Here is a 15898-nt window from a genome sequence, read left to right as displayed (position 1 = left end):
TTATTGTCTCGAAAACTTTTTTTTTATTAGGCCTTAATTATAAAGCTGTCATTAAGAACGCTGTTGTGCCGTTGGCTGGGATGTATTTCACGTCCCCTCATCATTGTTGCTCAGGATCAGGTATCTTGTAACAATGACCAGCTTTGTTTGTGCCGTTCCACAGAAAGAAATCCGGTCAACCCTTTCACCAGAAAACAATATGATACAGCCAGTCACATAACAGAACAAACACCTGCATGCCATAGCTGTCATACCCCCCCCCCAACACACACATTCTGTACATCTAATATCATACTTTTAGTTATTATTATTAATAATAACATATTATATATCTGTAAAATTACCAGTTGGGACAAATGCCAAAGCAGCAGAATGGAACGTGTTACAGCCAACAATCCCACACACACACACACACACAACAAAACCTGATGGACCAGCTGAACTCTGAGGAACACGCCCAGTGTATATAGTTTGCTGTCTTCTGTGCATTTGTGTGATGATTTCCTCATTCCAAACAAATAGCATGAAAAAAGGCTCATGTTCAGGTTATTAGGAAACCTCAGGACAATAAAATGATGACAGAAAATAAATAAATACAAGAGCTGATTCAGTTACATAAATAAATATGTGCAGTTTGTTGCCTAAAGTGAATCAGTGTAGGACTGTAGAAGTGTGCTTGTGCATCAGTTTTGTTGTTGCTCCCCTGGAGCCTCCATATGTTGGCCTTCAGGCAGCGGAAGCATCAGTCTATTGCTTGGGTGGCTGGACTCTGTGAAGATTTCCTTGGTCCTGGGTCTGCACCGCTGTTTGTAAATGTCCTACAGGTTGGGAGGGTGGTTTCTGAGCACCAGAAAATCCTGCTTGGTGCAGGCCCCCATCTAGGTTTTGTGTGTGTGTCTGACAGGATTCTCACTATGGTGCATGTGTAAAGGTTCCTGACAGGGAGCTTGAAGACGCTGGTGGTCTCTCCTTCACCAGGGAGTTGATGTGGGACGTCCATGTCTGAGCCTGAGAGTGTCTCCAAGGTGTCTGAAGCTGTCCACCCTCTCCACTTTAGTCAGAACCGTGCTGTAGGCAGTATCTTTGGAAATAAACAGCAAATAATAACAAACTTTCTGTGAACTGATGATGTGATTTTTGTATTTGCAGTTTCTTTGCCAAAGCATGTGTATTTTGTCTGCCTGATATGTATCTACTGACTTGATGTCTTGATCAAAAGGATTGTTAATCAGAAAATCTGCTCTGCTGTTATTTTGTGTGATGTACAGCTGCACTGTAAAAACCTATTGCAGCCAATTCAAAATAAAAGTGGCCCTTTCCAATGCAAACACCAACAACACTTCTTCATTTACTGGATTAGCATTGGATTCAGGCATGTCTGAGTCATTTTTGACACAGAAACACAGTTACAGTGACTTTACTCTCATCAACCAGCACTAACACACCACGCTCCACTTCTCACGCACCTCTCACAGAGCCGGCTAAGCCTCTGTGGATGTGTGTTCAGACTTGAAAGGCTTATACCTTTACTAATATAGAAACCATCCATGAAATAACAGCTGTCATGTCATCACTGCAACAACACGCGCCATGGCTTTGTTTCACTGCACAGGCCAAGTGAGCATGGAGGACAGCGCAGTGATGACAGACGACACAGTCACTGTGTGTGTGTGTGTGTGCCCCACCTTTTCTATTACAACAATAACAAAATGATGAACATGAGTTTATATATCTGTCTGTCTCTTTATATATTTGTATATAAATTGGTAAATCTCCAAAAATATGAAGTATTTTTGGGAAAAAGTGTGAAAAGTGACAAAAAATCCTGCCTCAAAAATACATGTTTGCATATTATGACCTGTTATTGAAGAAATGCAAAAAGAAGGCAGGGAATGAGTCCTCCGCTCTGCGTTTATCTAAATCGCCTACAGTAAAGTGCTTCGTTACACCTTCTAATGGCTCTTTGCCAAAGATAAAGGGTGGAAACTGTTCAGTGGAATTATGTTAGAGGTATTCTAATGAAAGGCACGTGGCAGGCGTTCATCCACCAACTATTTACTGTGGCTACAGCTTCCAACTCAAACAGTACGGCTGTGCAATGCAAGTGAAATGGAAAAGTAAGTGTCAGGGTGAGGAAGGTGTAAATAAAATGTAGAGGAGGAACTTTCTGCTGTGGCTGCTCATCATCATTATCCAGATTTACACTTTATTTGTAGTTAAAATCAAAAGGAGTTTTTTTTCTCAAAAGAGAAAATGGAAAATAATAAATCCAGACACAGAGACGAGCTTAGGTTTATCTGTAAAAGATTTTTTTACTGTATGGGTGTTTCATCTACACAGATCAAGAGTTTTGGGGCCCAAATACGCACAGGGGTGGAACAGGGTGGGTAGATATCAAAGTCAATGATGAAGCAGTCCCTCAGACTGCTGGTCCTGGCCCAGAGGCTTCGAGGTCTCTTTCCTGATGGCAGCAGATTTCAATGTTTCCGTGTTTACACCCTAAACACAACTTTTCTGAAACAATGACGCCTCAGCCCCACCTCTCCTTTAACCCGCACACACTCACTCCGACAGCAACAACAACAAAAACAACAACAACGACAATGGCGGCACGAGTTGTGTGCGCATGATACCAACACCATCAGTCAGTCTGGTTTTATCAGCCCGTCCTCACCAGGAGAACAATAAAAGGTATCTGATGGGTGTATCTGTGTCAAATATCTCACCATATAAGACAATTTGACCTGGTGAACTGGGGTTAATACTATGAACGTGCACAACCTTTGACCTAAGCCTGACAGAACAGAGTCTGAAAGCAAAGTCACAAAGTAATGTGGAGATGAAGTCTGCAGCCGGATCTACACCAGCATTTACCTTCTCTCCTCTACTCGCAGCTTTTTGTTTACCAATCATCCACAGTATGTGAGGAAATTATTACTTCAGCTGCATGTTTCTTGGAGTAACTCTGAATTACACGTAATTTGTCAGTAATTTTTTTAATTCAAATAAATAAAAAAAGTTGTTCAGTTTTAATGTTGAATTAGTCCCTGCCCTGGAAAACGTATAATTTAATATAGTACTACTGCATTGTAAATCTAAATTTTGTGATTTACTGGCTTCAGATTTTATTGTATGTGTACATTTAACACACAACACATCTGTTTACTTTGTTGATGTATGTAAAGGTGGATTGTAAAAAAAAAATGTTTTTAGAAAATTACAAATTCAAAATGACACACATACATTACTCATTATGGTAAAACATAGTTAAATATCTTGTTAATCATTGTTTAATGGTGAGTTGGATCTGGTTTTTAATTCTTGAAGATGATTTTTTTTATATATATAATTTTTTTGTTGTGTTATTTTCTTACACATTGCCCTGAATAGGTCACATGTTCAGTTTAATTTAACTTACATAAGAATGATCAGGCTCGTTCATGTATTAAGCAGCTGCAGTGACTCTAACAGTTCCTCTTGGCTGCCTGCTCCACACTTGAAATTAAAATTGCAACACACACACACACACACACACGCACACACACACACACACACACGCACACGCACACACACACACACACACACACCGGACCACCCCGCCCCGGTCCCGCCCAGCGGCCCGACCCCACGGAGAACAGACAGAGGATCATGTGACAGCAGCAGTTTCTCCAAACGACAAAAGTACAGACACACACAAACACACACACACACACACACGGAGAGACACACACACACATACAACTAAAGAGCGAGAGAGAGACGAGGGAATTTCGTAACTTCGGGAAGTTTTGTGGAGGCATCGATCATCGTGTTTTTTCCCTCATGTGTCAGTGACACGGCGGATCGTCGCCTGCGTCACTTTTTCAGCGGAGTTGTGTGATTGAGTTTGTGAAAGCAGCGTCTGTCAGCCTGAGGAACACACTGAAGACTGAGAAGTAGGTCTGAGCCCGGCATGCTGATCTTATTTCCTCTTGGATGTGTGTGTGTGTGCAGTAAAGCCTGTAATTGCAACGTGGTCTTTTAAAAGTTGTGATGTGGTGGATGTGTTGTGTTACAGCACGGTTTATTAGATGGAGGAGAAGAAGTCCATAAATTCAGAATTTAATGAGATGTATGTGTGTGTGTGTGTGTGATTAATGGCTGTATTTGGCTGTATCTCTGATTTATTGACCTGGTGATGGCTGCAGATCTGACTGATTACTTATGTAACCCGCTATAAGGACGCAGCTATTTTTAGCCTTTGGAGCTTTATAAAGAGCATGCTGCTGTTAATTAACACAGATGTTTTTTTATTTATGGGTATAAGGTGATAGTTATTGGTGTAATCACATGGACTTAGTGGTTTTTATATTGAAATGTTCACTTTGAGCTCAGTGTGAACTTGCTATGAAAATCTAAATAAATACAATTTGAATTGACCTTAAATACTCAAAAATGGTTGATTCATGCTGATTCATAGACTCATATATCAGCTTTCAGGTGGTGTGTGAGAGATGGCCCTGAGCGTAGCCGCATGGTTTTCACATGGAGAGGTGTGTGACAGGTGTGTGTGTGAATGAGACCTGGGTTTCTCTGTCTGCCCTCCTGTTTCACTGCATCCTTTACAATACACATGTCTTTCTGTCGTCCGTATGTGTGTGTTTCTCCGTCTCTGTCTCTCCCTGTTTCCTGTGCTTTGTTTCAAGGCTGAGGCTTGCGTCACACATTCCACTTGGCATATGAAGCCCTTATCCTGTTTAGAGCCTGAAGTGAGGGAGAAATAAGGGAGGAGAGAGGGATGTGGGGGGTGGTCGGGTGGAATGAGGGCGACATCTCCCTCTCCCTCTCTTTCTCTTTCTTTCTCTGCTTCTTTTGTCTTGAAGCTTTCTTCTATCAACACCTTAAGTAAAAGGTGCCTCTTTTATGTATTTATTTGTTTATTTATCTAATATTAGGTCAGCACACACACGGGCTCCCCCCAAATACCCCACCTATCCCTACGCCTTCTTTTCCTGAATCAACATGCTGATGTTATCTGGTGGAACAAAATGCGCAAGACTGTGTACACACACACACACACACACACACACACACACACACACACACACACACACTGAAAGTGCTCAAAGGGCATGTCCACATGAACATTAGGGCTAAACATTAAACTCCTGGATGCTGAATAGTTGGTGATTCTCCATGAGAACTTAAGGACACTACAGGCCACAGACAAGCCATAAACCTAAAAAGCTGTAACCAGTTACACAACTTCACATACATGCCAGCACACACACACACACACATACACACACTTGAGCTTCAAACCACTGGATTGAGCCACTGTGACTGTGTAGCCCTTTCTTTAGTGCACCCCCCTCCCTCCCCATGTTTGAGGTTCATTGGAGTTTTGTCATATTTTGGTTGAAACCCACTTGGTTTTCTTCTCTGCTTCTGTCTCTGCCTGTTCTTTCCACTTCCATTTTGACATAGTTTGGTCAGAGCGGCTGTTTTCTTTGCCCTTTTCTCTCCTTCCATTCCCCCCTTTTCTCCTCTCATTCTTGCAGTGTGTGTGTGGATGTGGTGTTGGAAGGGGGGTCAGACAGGAAACCGCAGGCCCCCTGCAGCAGCACCCCCCATTTGGCTTCACTCTCCTCTTCCTCCTCCTCCTCCTCCTTCTCTTCTTTACACCCCCCGACCCATCACGCAGTGTGGAAATAATAACAGTCAGACTAAACTCTCAGGGCTTCCGCTCGCTTGCTCTCTCTCTCTCTTTCTCTCCTCTTTGGCAGCACTGCTTGTTCTCCCCTTCCACCGCTGTCCTCTCCTGTTGTCTGGACAGACTCAAAGCACTGCTGTCTTTGACAACTTGAGGTACGCATGTGTCTTATGACAACTCCAGTGTGTTTAAAAGTGTGTATCTGTGTGTGTGTGTGTCTGTGTGACGATGGATCCTGTTTCCTCTCCCCTGCTGATGGCCCCCTCTGGCTTCCCCCTGAGGTCGGCAGGCCTGCAGCCTCACAGTCTGCTGGAGAGGAGTGTGCGCCTCTATGTGTGTGTGTGTGTGTGTGTGTGTGTGTGTTTGAGGGAGTTAAAGGACAGGAGAAGTGGGCTCAGAATGGGAAGCCAAAATAAGCGAATAGATGGCTTGAGTGTGAGAGGAGTAGTAAGTGAGGTAAAGGGGTGAAACTAGGGAGCAGGGTGAGTAAATTGGAAGAGTGCAGTAAGAGTCATGCAAATTGGATGTTAAATATCTGGGTAATTCCCCTGAGCAGTGTGAACAGGTAAAGGCTGATGTGAGCAGAGCAGGACTGACAAGAGATGATGAGAAAAAGGAGACGAAGGAGGGAGCAAACCGTGTGTGTGTGTGTGTGTGTGTTCTTGGACAAAGCTGTTGTCTGGAGGTTTCTGGTCTCTCTGGTGATCTCATCATCTCCAGCCTGTTGCCATTAGTGTGTGTGTGTGTGTGTGTGTGTGTGTGTGGGTGTGTGTGTGCTTGCATGCGTGCCTGTAATAATTTAGTCCTTTAGTGATTTAGTGTGTGTATTCTGTTGAGCTAGCAGAAACTTGGTGTGCGGCTCTGTGTGTGTGTGTGGTTGAGTCGGTAGCCAGGGACTCCAAGCCACAATATTTTCCCCTTCACTCATGTTGTTTTATATCATTCATAGAGAGTTAGGGGGAGAGTGGGCTGGTGTGTGTGGTTCAGATAAATACAGTAGTAGAGACGTGACTGATCGCTGAAGAAGAAGAGGTGCAGAAAACGAAGATCCAAAAGAGACAGAGAGAGAGAGAGAGAGACAGAGAGAGAGGTGCTGTAGGACGTGTTTGCTGAGAGGGCTGGGGTTGAGTACACAGTAGCTCTACTGACCTAGAAGGACAATATTTGTAGACATGCACAAACACACGCCCTGTAGCAGGGCGCAGGGGGAAAACACTCAGGACAGGATGGCTTATTGACATACGGATGCACCTCTTTCTTCACTTCGTCTTTGATTTTTTTTTTTTATTAACAGATCTACCTGAAAATAGCCTGGTGAAGCTGTCTGGTCTGAGGAGGCTGTAATATGGATGATGCTTCCAGGGATGTAGTAATTTAAATCCAGTGCTTTTATCCAACAGCCAGAATTCATTGAAATGGTTATACAACTCAACAGTAAAAAAAAAAAAACAATCACTGAGTGGTGGTCATGACTAAGAACATACTCTGTTATTACCTGCACTTATTTTAGCTGTATTGCTAACATTATTGACATTTTTAGCTTGTATCTGTTTACACCTGGGTAATGTTAACACGCTGCCGGCCTACAGCCGTGTCGATATTTACGCGCATCAAATCTTCGCGTGGTGGTTTTACCTGTCGCCATCATGGCAGCACCTGAGTCTGCAGAGGAGCTGAAGCAGACAGCTTGGGGTCTCCAATAGCAACCATGTGTCGTTAGCAGCGGTCAATTATACTTTAAGCTTTACATTAATTTAAGCAAGTGAGGCAGTAAACATGAGTATTTCTAGTAGCTGTTTTAACATTGAGGATCGTGGTGGTTAACTCACTTTTGGAGCCAGCATCTAGTGGTCATTTTTGGAACTGCAGCTTTGTTTTATTGAAGCTCTGAAATGAAGGCAACAAACAAGCTGCAGCTGCAGATTTGTGTTTATCTGTGCACTGAGTAGGATACATCTGCTAAATAAAATGTCTTTCCTGTAATTGTTTAAACTTTGTGTGACTCTTCTGTGGAGCAGTGTGTGCCCCTCACGTTCGTCCTCGTGCATCACCTTCACGTGAGCAGGTTTGTCAGAGATGGATATGACAGGTGAACTCTGAGAGGAATGGTATGTTCTAGTTAACGTATGTGTTCTTCAAAGGAATTGAACATGCTGCAGGGGTTTTGTGAGAAATGTACAGATAACTGAGGTTTTTAAAGCTTTTCTCTCAGTACCTGAACATGTTCAACCACACAGATATACACACATGGCATCCAGCTGTACAACTCTGTACTTAACTGGCTTGTAACACATACATATGTTTTTGTTTATCAGGCTACAGAGCTCCCAAATTACGGGAAATGATTTTCAGATCTCTTTTGCACCTCTGCCAGCCTGTGAAAGAAAAAAAAGACTTTAGTGGTTTCAGTATCACCTCCTACAGTCAAAGGAGTTACTATGTCAGTGTCAGAAACTCTTCCTGAAATCCTGGATCAGGATTGTTGAGTACTCTTGTGTATGCACAGATCCTGTGCCACGGTTTTACCGTGTAAAACAAATATTGCTAATTTTCTCTAAAATAAATAAAGCAAAGAATTAGTGAAATATCCACTGCATGTTTAGCAGTACACTTTAAGACCAAAGTTAAGAGTTGTCTGTTTTAGAGGTTTGGACTGTGGGTCAGACAAAACAAACAAGAGAAGTATGTAATCTGTGACTCGCACAGAGTCGAGAGATTAACTGATATTGTGAGTAGGAGGTGTGCACATGTGGGGCTGCAGTTAGATTTTAGTTTCTGGTGTTTCCATCATTATGGACTGATTGCTTTTTACATTTTTGTGTGAAGTGTTAAAGAGTCAGATATGTGTGTGTTATGTTTTTATCAGTTCACACAATCTGCATTACTGCTGGAACATTGTAGATCAGGTCTGTCTGTTTGTGTGCTATTGTCACCTACATGTGTGATTGTCAGCCACCAATAGAACAACTGCTTGACCTCCGGTTGAACCACAATACAATACTAACCCGGATTAGCAAACACACCGTTAAAGCACACACACATACACACCTGACTGCAGGCTCTTTTGTTTCTCTGGAGCCGGGCAAAGGGTGAGGCTGCAGTCGTCATGTTCACACCCTTCCTGACCCAGCTAGCAAGCATCCTGCCCACTTATTGGTCTGCTCTCCATCTGGACTGTGTGTGTGTTTGTGTGTGTATGTGTGTGTGTGCGTGTGCGCGTGCATTTCTGCTGATGGCTTGTGTTCTTGTGAATTTGTTAATAATTAAAGGCTAACTTGTCTCCAGACTGTGGACTTTAATCAGGTCACACACACACACACCCTCAGGCTGCATCCTTTGACAGTTCATGTTGCCTCCACTGAACACACATGATGGTTAAAAGCACACTAATTTAGGCACAAACACACAGTCATCCCAGCTGCACCTGGCCATTCAAAGCCAAGGTAACTGGAACCACCTTTGAAACCTCACACGCTTTTGATCCAAACTCTTGACACACCAAGATGGTGTGTGTGTGTGTTTGTGTGTATACACATGTGAATGTTTGAGAAGTGATGTGAGAAGTTGCACTGTCTTTGATACTGGGCAGTTTCTCGCCACCTGGAACTGGAGGTAAAACAACACACCCTTAAGTCATACAGAGCATTGTCTGAGAATCGGGATGGACCGACTGTCAGTGTGAGGCAGCCAGCGAGAGTAGAGAGGACAAAAAGATGTGTAAAATGTTTGTTTCAGGTTGTTGTTTGAAGTGATTTACTGCTGTGAGGTTGAATGAATCCACCTATATTTAACGGCAGACGTCTCATCCTTCCCTCTAGTTTATGTGGTTTCACTTTTCCATTTTTAGGAAATGAGATCATTTTATAATTTTAACAAGACAAATAAATAGGATTGTTGATGAATACACCTACGTGTGAAACCATACTAATTACAAAATGTGGTGGTGAATGACTTAACAAGGTCAGCTGATTTGTTGTTAATTGATTGTGTTTTATTTTGTAGGAGCCTGGCCTGTGCAGCCATGCTGATGTATGATTACCCTTTAAAGACAGACATGGAGACGGTAAGGCACATGTGTGTGTGTTTCATCATGCCTGAACATGTTTGTGATGCCATACAGCCACCTCACACCCACCCCTTCCCAAACATACACAGATACCTACACCTACACACACTCTCTTGCTACGTGTCTAGACAGACTGGTTCCCACATTCCAGCTCTTCCTGAACAAACAGGCTACTGTACAGTGGACATTTGCATACAATGGTTACACACACTGCCAGTCAGTGTTGTAATGAACACACATACACACACACACTGTATGCTGAGACATAACAGTTTCAAATTTTTTGGCTGGCTGTAGTTGTTTGTGTGGCAGAAACTGTTATTCAAAGTAGAACGGAAATTTTCAACTCTGTGCTCTTTTGTGTCCCCACACTGCTTCCCTCCTCTCCCCTTCCTCCCCACAGCCCTTCTACTTGAAAGAGCCTTACGGTGTGATCTTCCCTCATCCTGGACCCATCTACCCAGTGCACATGCCTACGTTTCCCCATTCTCACACCCCAAACAACCCACCGCACACCCAGCTGGAGCCCGTGGACCTGTCAGTCAGCAAGCGCTCCTCCTCCATCTCCTCTTCTTCCTCTCCTCGCTGCACCTCCTCCCCAGCCTCCCCTCATAGCTCCCCATGTTCCCCTCACAGCACAGCCAGCCGTGGATCCCCGCGCCGCTCCCCTCCGCTCTCCCAGCTCCGCTCATCGCCCTCTCACGTCCTCCCGCCACCCACTCCATCACTTTCTTACCCCACCATGGTGGCTCCCCTGATCAGCTCACACTCGGGGGTCGTGGTGTCCCCTGTCATGTTGCCTCTGTCCGTCTGGCCTCTTCACCTGCCTCCACCACTAATGGTGAGCCCACCCATTGCCTGTGACGACGACCATCATCAAAGCAGAGAGCACAAAACAGGTGAGTTTGAAATTATATTTTTCCTAAATTAGTTTCTTCTTAAATGTTTCAGATCTTTTACTGAAATTTGAGGAAGTACTTTTCATTTCCTCTCTTGTTAGAATAACACTGATTCTTGTTTCTAAAGGAAGCCATATTTTTAGTTCTGTTTTCTGTGGTTGGCCGGAGGTCACTGATATCCTCTGCAGGATTCATTGTATCTGAATCTTCCATCTGTGTGTCCATTATCTGTGTTTGTGTGCAGAGACCATCCCTAGGGAACAAATTAGGATTAAGAAATATTACCAAAATATTACTGTGGGGACTCTGGGGACTATAAATGTCTGATGTTAAATGTGTGTTCATGGCGGTCCTCTCATCACAGTTCACTCCACGAAGCACCTTGAACCACGCTGCGATGTCCACGACCTGCACAAGCCGATCAAACCGGAGACCCGCCCTGAACTCATTCACCACCATGACCCACACATCGGACATGACATGAAGTCATCGGTCATCAGGAGTGAGGAGTGAGTAACGCACAGACCAGCACTTTTAACTCACATGTTGTGAAACAAAGCGACAAACTGTTTCACAAGTCTCACCGTCTGCTGCTTTTACTTTATATGGAAGTGGAGGTCAGGGAGTTCATTTCAGATGAATCCACGTTCCTGCTGTGATCTTTGTAGTTACAGGACTCTGCATACTCTGGTGTGTTTCAACGTGTGAGCGGAAGTTTTTTTAGTTTGACAGAGATGAGTCCCTGATTTACAGTCATAACACAGGACCAGGTTAACATAATAAGTGTCACTGTGAACCACACATCAACACACACTGTATGCTGGGTGTGTCACATCCTGACATTCCTTTGTGGCGTCTTTTATTTCCAGTTCTGCCCATCAGCCATGCCCCTGATCAGCAGCTCCTTATAGTTTAAAAAAAGTGACACGCATTCATATCAACCATCTTGATCCTGCCACCTCCTCCAATTCCTCTTCCTCCTTGCTTTCTCCTTCTGCACTCTGAGGCTTCCTGTAATTTTTTATTTATTGCTCATTGTTCAACTTCTCCCGCTCCCTAACACTCCCCCCCTGTCCACCTCCTTCTCAACTTTTTCAGAAATAATTGCAGGTTGTATGAGCCCCTATAGTGAGGAGTAACCGGCAGTTAGTGTGTGTGTTTGTGTTGCAGTAGTTGGCAGGGCGGTTGCCGTCCTTGTCATTCTGCCAACTGTGAAATAATTGAATCCTCAAGAAAAAAAGGGTGTGCCTTTATCTGTCATCACTTCTCCTACACAACACACACACACACTAATGTAAACATACTGCTGCTACATTTAATACTGATTGTTTGGCCGTTGTGTTATTTGTGTGTGTGTGTGTGTGTGTGTGTGTGTGTGTTTCTCGCAGGGGAATTTCTTCACATTCCTTTATGTAGAATTGATCTGCGTGGGATTCATATTTCAACACTCGACACCTGCTTTCAACCGCCACTTACACACACACACACACGCACACACACACACACACACACACACACACACACACACACACACACACACACCCTTTAATTGTAAAGACGGGGAACTTCTGGTCTTGTATTCAACTCTGATATCATTTGTCAACTTTATATTTTGTACTGAACTTGAATGCACACACACGCACACACACACACACATACGATCTAATCTGACAGAAACCTAATCTGTTCTGAGTTTTGCAAAAGTCATCTATTATTTCTCAGCTTTCAGACTCTTGGAGGTTTTGTTTTCGCACAGATTTCCAGTGAATGTAAGTTTTGACTGGTGGATTTAAAAAAAAAACACATCAGTGATGACAGAGGTGACAGGACAAAGCAGAGGCGTGGTAGACTGGAAAAAGGCAGGAGGTGTTTTTATACTTCCTGACTAGCAGAAGCTGTTGTTGTATTGGAGAAAAGCTGCAGTCTAAAATTAAAACCTGCGTTTAGATTCAAGCATTGTGACAGAGGGCGATGGTGCCCTCTGCTGGTCAGATCTGTTGAGGACAGGTAAAAAAACGGAGGTTAATATCTCGTTTTTGTTTTGTTTTCTTGTCTTACAGGTGTAACAACCCATCAGTAATAGTTCACCCGGGCACAAAGCATCCTCTCCCCGCTGACTCCCCTGATTCTCTGAAAAAGAGACGAATCCACCGCTGTGACTTCACAGGCTGCAACAAAGTGTACACTAAGAGCTCACACCTCAAAGCACATCGCAGGACACACACCGGTGAGAAAGGAAACATGATCTTTGTCCATTTAAAAGACAATTTTGCCATTAATTGTTAAGATGATAAAGAAAAATATCAGTGAACTAAATCACTGGTCTTTCATGATATTATATTATTGAAAACATCTTGACACTTTTTCTAAATTTCAAAACAAAGAGAAAACAGTTTAAAGAAGCAGCTTTAAGCTGTGCAGTCTTTCTACTTCTGGAATTCATGGCACCATGTACACATGTGCATATGTGAAGTAAGGTCCTTTGTCTGAATGAACACCTTTTAAAAAATCTCTTTTTCTTTCACTGTACAGGGGAGAAACCGTACAAGTGCATGTGGGAAGGCTGCACGTGGAAGTTCGCCCGTTCAGACGAGCTGACGAGACACTTCCGCAAGCACACAGGAGTCAAACCATTCCAGTGTCCCGACTGTGAGCGCAGCTTCTCCCGCTCCGACCACCTGGCTTTGCACAAGAAACGCCACCTCCTGGTGTGAAAAAAACCTTCGCCAGGGGCAACTTGAAAGAAACTCTGTGCTGGGTTCAAATGTTGGACTGTACCACTTTGACTTGAGGGGAGCTTGGTTTCTTTTAATCGCTGGACTCTGACAGGGAGTAGGGAAACGTTCCTCAGGGTGCAAGTTTAAATCTTTTCACCTCATTAGCCTAAAAACTGAGCTGGTGTCAGCTTGCTTCTTTCTTCACATTGTTTTACAGTACCAGACCTCTGATCAGCTGTGAAAGGTCCAGACACGGTTTTTTTGTCTTAAAAGAGCAGCTGCTGCATCTCAGCTGGCCTGAGAGCAACGGCCTCTTGTGGCTGCAGATCCAAACTGCACCCCGTCCTGATGGCATGCTCAAGCTTATTTGTGCAGCACCGGCTCTCATTGCTTTGCAAACATTCAACTAAAAACCCTGGACACATACACACACACACACTTTTTGCAAGCTAAGCCAATAAAATGTGAATCCTTCCAGAATGTATTATATCACACCTACTGTGCTGTTGTATTTGTTGTTTATCATTAGCACCGCTACCTGTGACATAATGCTAATTCCTTCTTCATAGACCGCTACATGTAAAAAAAACATCATAACACCACACACCTCATCTGCCTCTACAAGCTTACATCATGAAGTGATGCCAGGTAACTAATGCTCGCTTTCTCTTGTACATACACGCACACACATACACGCACATGCACACACTCACACACAACACGATGCATGCACTTATTAAAAGCAGCTCATACTTGGTGTTCTGTGCTTTTGGGGTTTTTTAATGGGAACTGTCAGAGTGAAGTGTTTTGTAATGTTTTCATTCAGAAATGTGAAAGTTGCTGCATAGGGGCATTATTGTGATGAAAAGACACCACTTGGTTGGTTTAAGGGTAGAAGCAATGAAATGTCTTATATCATGTATCCATAAACTTATGTTTCAGTTTGTTATGTGACACCATGTTTTTTATTATTGTATGACACTTTTATATAGGAAAAATTACAAAGCGCAAAGCAGGGAAACATGCTCTTAAAGTGTTTTGTCTTTCAGGAGCAGATGATTTATATTCCAGCCCATCAGAGATTAAATGTAATCTAAAAGATTAAGATTAAGAAAACCTTTATTAGTCCCACAATGGGGAAAACTCCCCCCTGTTGTCCAAATCAAAGGTCATAAGTTACCAAATGCCATGATTTAGAGCACATTTGTTTGTTTGTTTTTTCCTTACATCTTCTGGAGAACAAAATAGTTAGCATCTTTGTACATCTCCAGTGTGCACTTTATATAGTATATAGTTATATATATACAGGTTATATTCTGTAACATTCCCCAATGCCAGATATTTTAGTTCATTTTCTACTCACAGATTTGCTGCTCTGTTTGATCAGAAACATTCAGCAGATGTCCGGTTTGTCATTTGCCAGAAGGTGTGAGCCTTTCATTTATTCACAAGCACACACACAAACACCTGCACCGAATGTAGCGCCTCAGCTGATCTGCATTTGCTCCTGCGGTTTTTGCTCGTATATGTTGTTTTTGTATCTCTGCAAATACAAGTTGTAATATATATATATATATATAAATATACAGTTTATAATTGATTACTAGACTGAAAGGGCAATTAAAGGTTTTTGTTAAGCATGATTTTGATACTCTATTACACATTTCTATAATATTGTGTAAACCCTATCTCTTTTTAATCTAATTGTTTGCAATTCAAAGGGAACGCGTTAAACTGTGAACATATAACTGTACAGGTCTATCTGCAATTTTTCATTTTTAAACAGAATATTCATATCTTTTAATAAACGTAATGATAATATTTTCAGCATGAATCATTGTGCCTTCAATTGATTGTTGTGTCTGGCTATAGTGTGGTCATTAATAAATATCAGATTTAATCATTTTATATTTAAGTGATTAAAAGACAAAATGTCACACCAAATCAGCATATGATTGACAATACATCCTATAGTATAAAATAATATATATTATGGACTAGGTGCAACAATATGCTACACCATTGTCATCTTTGAAAAAGATGAGCTTACCTTTGTGAAGATAAACATTCACTGCTATAAGGGTTTAGTATTAAGTGACTGATCAAACCAGTTATACTGTTGTTTTGAGTGTGAGTAATCTGCACAATTAAACAATTATTTGGATTATTTCAGAGGATCATAGGGTTTGTATTGACGGTCACGGTTGGATTTTATTTAATCAATGGTCTGATAAGCTGCGACACACATTTAATGATACAGTGTAAAAACAGAGGGCTCGTCCGGGATTTGAACCCGGGACCTCTCGCACCCTAAGCGAGAATCATACCCCTAGACCAACGAGCCGGTGCACTGTTTGCCTCAATACTACATCTAAGGATATCAAATCTACCTGTCTAGGTACGTCATTTTCTAATTTTCTTGCCTTTTTTGTAAATTACTTTTTTATAATAATAACATTTTAACAGTGATTTTATTTAATCAATGGTCTGATAAGCTGCGACACACATTTAATGTAACTGCCAC

General features: G+C 42.5%; 1 protein-coding gene and 1 non-coding gene across 2 annotated transcripts; one reads left to right on the top strand and one right to left on the bottom strand.

The window, feature by feature from the left end:
- Positions 1 to 3639: 3639 nt before the first annotated feature.
- Positions 3640 to 14808, top strand: klf3 (Kruppel like factor 3 (basic)). Its single transcript, XM_028399595.1, has 6 exons — positions 3640 to 3935; positions 9695 to 9755; positions 10162 to 10657; positions 11022 to 11166; positions 12718 to 12884; positions 13190 to 14808. The coding sequence occupies exons 2-6, from the start codon at positions 9714 to 9716 to the stop codon at positions 13369 to 13371; spliced, it is 1032 nt and encodes a 343-aa protein (XP_028255396.1). The 5' UTR covers positions 3640 to 3935; positions 9695 to 9713; the 3' UTR covers positions 13372 to 14808.
- An 838-nt stretch (positions 14809 to 15646) lies between these two features.
- Positions 15647 to 15718, bottom strand: trnap-agg (transfer RNA proline (anticodon AGG)). Its single transcript has one exon. It is a non-coding gene; the product is annotated as a tRNA-Pro (tRNA).
- Between the last annotated feature and the right edge of the window lie 180 nt (positions 15719 to 15898).

Source organism: Parambassis ranga, chromosome 1 (genome assembly GCF_900634625.1).
Source record: "Parambassis ranga chromosome 1, fParRan2.1, whole genome shotgun sequence".
NCBI classification, from domain to species: domain Eukaryota; kingdom Metazoa; phylum Chordata; class Actinopteri; family Ambassidae; genus Parambassis; species Parambassis ranga.
The sequence above is the reverse complement of the archived record's forward strand: the minus strand, read 5'-3'. Positions and strand labels throughout refer to the sequence as shown.

What these genes read in the sequence shown, in the direction of transcription:
- klf3 (XM_028399595.1), top strand. Translation starts at nt 9,714, where the DNA reads ATGCTGATGTATGATTACCCTTTAAAGACAGACATGGAGACG. An exon ending in AAGCAGAGAGCACAAAACAG is followed by an intron (nt 10,658 to 11,021) that starts GTGAGTTTGAAA and finishes CTCTCATCACAG; the next exon opens with TTCACTCCACGAAGCACCTT. An exon ending in TCGGTCATCAGGAGTGAGGA is followed by an intron (nt 11,167 to 12,717) that starts GTGAGTAACGCA and finishes CTTGTCTTACAG; the next exon opens with GTGTAACAACCCATCAGTAA.